General features: G+C 38.4%; 1 protein-coding gene across 1 annotated transcript in view; it reads left to right on the top strand.

Annotated features, from left to right (window-relative positions):
- The first annotated feature begins 202 nt into the window (after nucleotides 1-202).
- The window catches only part of WNT1 (Wnt family member 1), a 9176-nt gene continuing 2028 nt past the window's right edge, over nucleotides 203-7350 (top strand). Inside the window, exons 1-3 of the mRNA XM_018561884.1 lie at nucleotides 203-303; nucleotides 3569-3828; nucleotides 3959-4224. Of these exons, the coding sequence (XP_018417386.1) occupies nucleotides 203-303; nucleotides 3569-3828; nucleotides 3959-4224 (627 nt within the window). The remainder of the gene's footprint in view (nucleotides 304-3568; nucleotides 3829-3958; nucleotides 4225-7350) is intronic.

Raw genomic sequence — 7350 nt, 5'->3', positions numbered from 1 at the left:
TCCAGGAGGACTCATCCCTGACAATCCAGGAGTTAAGCGGCAAACAACATAACTTTTTTGGCAATTGAGAGATACATACTTCAAGTGTTTGCTTTTAGTGCACACTGACAGCCATTAACAGGTGGATGTAACATGAGCAGAGGCCACCACCAGTGATTTGCATCTGTCCTGCGCTTAGGCACCTGCCACCCTCCCCGAAGACATGAGGATCCTTACTTTCCTGGTCGGCCTTAAGACTCTGTGGGTTCTGGCTTTCTCCTCATTATCTAATACGATGGCTGTGAATAACAGTGGCAAGTGGTGGTGAGTGATACCTGCCTATCTGGCAAAGCTGTCAAAAGTAATATGTGTTTGATTTAATAGCGATAATGTAGTAAGCACCTGCAGTGCGTAAGCATGCCCGAATGTTTAGTATGACAATGTTATAAACTTTATATGTCTAGGATTTGCTTATTACAAGCTAAAACTGAAAAATGCAATGTTCATTAAACATGCAGATCAGGAAAAACAAAATTGTATGCTCTGCTAAAAAAACAAATTGCATCAGTTATATATTTAGAATTTCTTATACTAATTCATATACTGCACACCGCCTGGCATACTATTTCCAAAGCTTAATAGCTGCTGAAAGTAACCATTTTAATAATAAAATGCTCTATGCAACATACCTTACATGTACTGTTTGATGACCATCAATTCATATAATCATATTTTAATGTAGGTTAGAAGATAAAAGCTAACATCAGATTGGGTCTGTCAGTTGCCATTTTTTGTTGCTCTATTTTTGTTAAAGTATTTTAGCCTAATTGTACTTGGTCTGCTGCCATATACTGTACAATTAATTTATCCCATTGACAATAGAATAATGGCCTTTGGTCTTGCCTATTATTTGTAATCACAAATCGTTTCATATCCTTTTCAGTACAATATCACATTTTAGCTGCATTCATAATAGTGCAGAAAAAAACATTCTGTAGCACAGTTCACATTATTTCAGCAGTGTGTACATACAGATCCATCTGTATTCAGTTATACAGTACATATAATAAGTATGTCCAGCTTAAAAATGTTTTGTATAATTGGGCATCATAACTACATTATGTATCGTTAATAGTATTATATATATTGTACTTTTTATAGAGCAATCTTGTGTAAAGTTCACCCAATCATAACTCTTCTTTCAGTATGGTGACATTAGTCATTTAAAACTTGATTGCTTGCCATGGTTTACTGCACTTTGTGCATCACTTTTAAACTTCTCGCTGCTTTTTAGAATAAACCTAATGCTATCTGGCCAAAAGTCCATATATTTGGTATAATTGATCTCATCTTGTCTAATTTCATACTAAACTTAAATTGTACATTCTTTCAATATAACTCTCTTGATGTCCAATTTACCTACACTGACTGTATCTCATCTACATTCAGTATCGCAGTGTCCCTTGCATTCATATGTCACAAGTAACAGTGCATTTAATCTGCATTCATTACGGTGCATCTTGCATACACTTATCATGACAGTGCATCTCCTTTCATCTATTCCAGCGTCCCCGTATTTAAATGTATGAGAGTATGTTATAGCCTAGGTGCTCAGCCTTTGAGCTGAAACCTTAAATAGGGCCCCACAATACATTTTTACGTTCCAAAGATTCTTAAACAATATTCACTGAACAGGCTTCTACTGAGAAACTTACAAATGTAGAAGTTGCAGAAAACCTTTTTTCTTTGCACTTGCAGAAAAAGGCTGAGCACTTCTGCACTATATCATCCATTCTCAACATACTTGAGCTGCAATGTTACATTACAATACCTCTACAGGACACATTTGTGGCATGAGCTACAATACTACAGCTACAGTGCTCTTAACCATCATCAAATGAAGGATCTTGTGGGTGTACTTTGCAGCAATGTAATAACAGCACATATTAAGATATTATCTCTACATTCCCCTTTGACAATCACGTCTCAAATATAAGAAGCAATTTATCTTATTTGCATCTCCATTATCATTTATATATATTTGATATCATTTATATGTCTTATCTGTGGTCTCTGCATATGGTTGTGTACAGTATGACAACATAGCAAAAAAGCAATGTAGAATGTACGCAACAGAGTTCAAGGCTGATAAGAAAACACATGGAGGTTGTGATTACTTTTTATTTACATAAACCATCATACATCATACACTTATCATTATGGTATGCCAACATCATATTTTTATTTGACATTAGATATCTCATGCCCAACTTGTATGACACGCTGATCTTTACAGTCAAGTATAATAATACAGTTTGACCTATTCCTGTTATATTTTATTCCTTTACAGCATCAACCATTGAGATACATTTTTATCAACATTTTTACATTTAAACTGGTTTCACATGATCTGTTTCTAAATAGCTAACTATATGAAACCATGATTACCACTTCCCTCTCATGCATCATCAAGTGATATAAATCTAACCACAGCCATGGTAAGATAACACTCCAACTTACACGTCCATGTGCACATAGGAGAAAGCTTGTGGTTTCCATAGAATAAACCCAGCAGAGGTGATATATTTAATAGTTTAGTAATTACAGGGTATGATTGTCCAACTATAACTGTGATATTTATCTATAGACACTGATTGCCGTAAGAATTTAGAAATGTTCCTATAGAGTATACATATGCTGTAATTCTACACATCAGCAGTAAATATTCTTACTAATAATAATGTACATATTGTAATGTTTGCAATGCAATGTAGGGATCTTACACATTACATAGCAGGTCCAAGGCCATATGAAGGCCTAAATCAGCAGCTCATAGAACTTGGAAGTGATTTCTAATGCTAATTTTATGGGGCTGATTTACTAAAGGAGCTGAGAATCTTTACTCAAAAAATGTGTGTGGATAGTCACTTCAATTATCCAATCACATGAAAAGCCAATTCCTGTTCGTTTTCAATACCCAATCATGTGCAGATGCTTTTCACATAATTGCATAATTGAAGTGAATATTTGCACAATTCTGAACTTCTTTAATAAATGAGCCTAATAATGCATTGGAATGCTGCAGGTTCAACTTAACCTAAGTGCCCATATGTTTTACAATAACAGACTATTCAAATTCAATAAGAAAACCTGTAGGTTTAGGTCAGTATAGGAATATGGAATACGGAAGTTGCCATCAATGGACTCCTTCTGAAAATACTAGTTGCCTGGCTTTTTTTGGCTGGGACAAGCCTACAGACCAAAAAATATGAGAAAAATCAGAACTGCTAATCTGCATTCTTATTCCAGGTCATTAAGGTCAAAAGTAATGAAGCATGGCAGCCAGGAGACCAGTATTTTTAATAGGACAGGTCAGAAATGGCAGCCTACATTTCTACTCAGTACAACTCTAAAAGAAGTAACACATCATAATGTAGCTTCAAGACCATCAATGACCATCGAATATAAGGATATATTTTATAGGGTATTAACAATATGTGAATGTGTTTGTCTATTTACATATGCCTGTACTAATTTATTAACAGATGATTGCACATATGGCTAATCTTGACCATGTGTCTTTTTACAGGGGTATAGTGAATGTGGCCTCTTCTGGAAATGTTCTTCCTGGGTCAGACATGGGTCCAGTTCCTCTGGTGCTAGATCCAAGTCTTCAGCTACTAAGTCGCAGACAGAGACGTCTTATCCGTCAAAATCCAGGTATTCTGCAAAGCATCACCCGTGGGCTTCTCAGTGCTATTCGAGAGTGCAAGTGGCAGTTCCGAAATCGCCGTTGGAACTGCCCCACCGGGCCTGGAAACCAGGTGTTCGGAAAGATCATTAACCGAGGTAAGAACTAAGAACTGGTTAACAACCAATAGCAATTGGTTGTTATACTGTAGCAACTATAATGTCAAATAATTGCTATAACTATGCTAGTACTTTGATTAAAAATAACAAAGCTCTCTCTCTTTCACAGGTTGCAGAGAGACAGCCTTTGTGTTTGCTATTACTAGTGCTGGTGTGACTCATTCCGTGGCTCGCTCCTGTTCTGAGGGCTCAATTGAGTCCTGCTCATGTGATTACCGGCGTCGGGGTCCAGGGGGACCAGACTGGCACTGGGGAGGTTGCAGCGACAATATTGACTTTGGAAGGTTCATCGGAAAAGAATTTGTTGACTCCAGTGAAAGAGGGAGAGACCTGAAATATCTGGTGAACTTACATAACAATCAGGCAGGTAGAATGGTAAGTACACAACATAACATTATGAACACATTCCTTGTTTTGTTCTATGAAGAAATCAAGCTTTCATTGTGTCTTCAACAATGACCATATAGAAAATGTATATTTTTACCTTCTGTATATATACACTTTTCGTCCACAAGATGTTATAACTGTGTAGATCTGAACAAGGAAATAGGTCACCTCCCATGATGCAATGAAAGCTTTTTTTGCTCCTTCCACTGTAGGATTTGGTGTTACTTAGCAATAGGTAGTACAGACACAAAGTAGGAGTTTTTGGCAAGCTCTGAGCTGCATTTTATCTGCTCTCCTGTTGTAAGGAAAGAAGGTAATAGGACTAGAAAAATCTAGAACCAAATAGGCAATGCATGGTGCAGTATACAGCAAAAAGCGCTGTGAAATACATACAACACAGCATACAGAATTATGGAGTAGGGAATGTAAAGGACATTGTACAGACTGAGGGGCAGAGGAATAGGGTGCAGTATACCCAGTTATGCAGTGTTAAATAGGGAGTGTACAGCACAGTGTACAGAAAGAGGCAGTGTGGAATGGGTAATGTACAGTGCAGCATTCAGAATGAGGTTGTGTGGAACAGCAAATCTAAAGCACAGCATATAGATTGACATGAACAGGGAATATAAAACACTGTGCACAGAATAAGGTCGTGTGAAATAACAAATGGGCACTACATACAATGCACAGTTCACTCTTAATTTCACCCCAATACACATGTACAGTGCACTGTACTATTTGGATTGTGGTGTGCTGCATTTTTAAGGATAGTGTAAAACCTAATTTTTCCTTCCATTCAGATGCATCTAAACAGAATAAACTGCCTAATACATTTTGTCTAAGTGCAGGCAAATGTGTGCATTAAATCACCTGCATTGTACTGTGAATGCAAACTTATAGGAAGCAGACATGTTTTGGATCAAAGTGCAATGTCATTTTATTTTTATAAGTTGATATATTGCCAGACTGACATTTTCACTGACTGATACCACTGTGTATAACTTGTTTTCTGTCATATCGGATGGCCAGCGCCCAGCGGTGAGGGGGAGAGAAGCCGCTGTGCCATGGCGCCCTGTGCGGCGGCACTGCTCGCACACCCCTAAGGCCGGCCCTGGTTCAGTCCCTGCATGCAGGTAAACCATGCATGACTGGAGGCATCAAGTGGTTAACTCCTGAACCTGCAGGAGGTCTCCAGTGAGGGCTGCCTGCTAGAGTGCACTACAGATTATTAATGGCACTTAACAGGCCACAGAATCTGAGGTCTGACAGAGAGGTCTGCTGCTATAGAGCCTCCTAGATTTATTGTTCAGTATCCTGGACCATGCAGGACAGCGCGTAGGATACAGAAATTGCGAGACAGTGTCCAAAATCCAGGACACATGGCACATGGCAACTATGCCTCCTCATCTCTATAACATAGGGGGAGATGCTTTGTAGTCCACAGAATTAAGACATTCTCTATACTCCGTAAATCATGAAGAATGTGCATGTATTGAAGAGATGTATGGAATATGCTTTTTTTTGTGCGCATATATACTTTTTAAATCTCGTTGCACTTTTAATAAAGTATATTACCATATACCAATGTCTGACACCAAGCTTTTTAATGGGCAAAGAAGATTTGCCTATGCTAATCATTCAGAACTTACATTTCCTTTGACTGTAATGGACTGTATTTTACATTTAACTGATTGTTATAGGTTACTGTAAATGATTGCATCTTGTATATGTCATTAGATAAAGCATTCATGTGACCTTTTTTTGACTATGCAAAGCAAAGAAACAGGGTCACGTAGCTCCCAACTCCACAAAACCATATAATAGCTGCAGCACTGCTCCATTCAGCTGCTACTAGTGAGGTGCAATACCTGCCACTTCCTGGTATAGGTGAGAATGCCATTCACTCCCCCTCTCCCATAGGACATCACTGGTGCCTTTTGAATGCCTCAGCACTGTCACATGGGTGCACGGAAGGGGTTTATAGCCGTGGGTAAGCTCCGACAACTTGGTTTGCATGGACAAATAAACAATTATGGAAAACTTAAACATTTGCCTACCGCTGCTGATTAGCAAGCTTGGAACTACCCTGACAGGCTGTATTACCAATTTTACCGACCTTCACTGGCCACCCTGAGAAACCTTTAAAGAGCTTCCTTTGGTGTTGAAACTGGAAGGTTTACCAAGCCATGTGACGTACACCATGAGTGGAAGCCTGCTACCTTTAACCAGGCTAGGGAGTTGTAAAGTGTTGCACACTACTCAAGGCATCTTAAAGTGCCGCATTACAAGCTTGGAAAAAAAAGGGCTATATTAATATTCATAAATAAGCATGTAAATGTCTTTGGACATTATTACTGAGAATCCGGTTAAATAAGAATGTATACTAGGTATACATACTAGGGATGCACCGATACCAAGTACAGTACTCGGTACAAGTACAAGTACATGTACCGATACTTTTCCAGCTGCAAGACTAGACTGGAGAAAAATTCAAAAGTTAGGAGGCAGCTGTCATTGGTAAGGAGCATACGGGGCTCCTGGGATTTGTACATCTCTATTTTAATGTATGATTTTGTCTTTATATATATAAATAAAGGGATGCACAGATACCAGTTTTGCGAGTACTGATACTCGCCCAAGTACTCACAAGTTCGAGTACTGATACATTTTTGTTTATTGTCATGTGACAGTTTTTCTAAAACAATACAGACTAGTGATTTCAGGACAGTGGTGGAGTGCCAGAGCCAGGTCCCAGCTGCAACTTCTGCAACCCTGGTAGTTCTCATGAAAATGCCAAGTATCGGCATTGGTACGCGAAAAGTATCGGTGCATCCCTAATACATACTTTACCTCTTTCAACTCTATTCCTATAAATGTTTTATTTTCCATTTGATCTTTCGGACACTAAAAGAGCCTGAAGAATATGATAATCTAATACAGCTTGTATGTTTCACTAAATCCTTAGCAAATATCAGTAACTATCAAGTCTGGGCAAAGGAAAGTGGTGGTAGTTTTTAGAGGCAGAATTAATATTAGTTGGCTGTCTCCCTATTATGAGAAAACGGTCATGTTTATGAGTCGAAGCTGACACCCAAAGGTAGTTGTTCTTGGAAA

The sequence above is a fragment of the Nanorana parkeri genome, unplaced genomic scaffold (genome assembly GCF_000935625.1).
Source record: "Nanorana parkeri isolate BGI_ZX_2015 unplaced genomic scaffold, ASM93562v1 scaffold549, whole genome shotgun sequence".
Classification (NCBI taxonomy): Eukaryota; Metazoa; Chordata; class Amphibia; order Anura; family Dicroglossidae; genus Nanorana; species Nanorana parkeri.
Note: the sequence above shows the minus strand (reverse complement) of the source record. Positions and strands in the feature narration are given on the sequence as shown.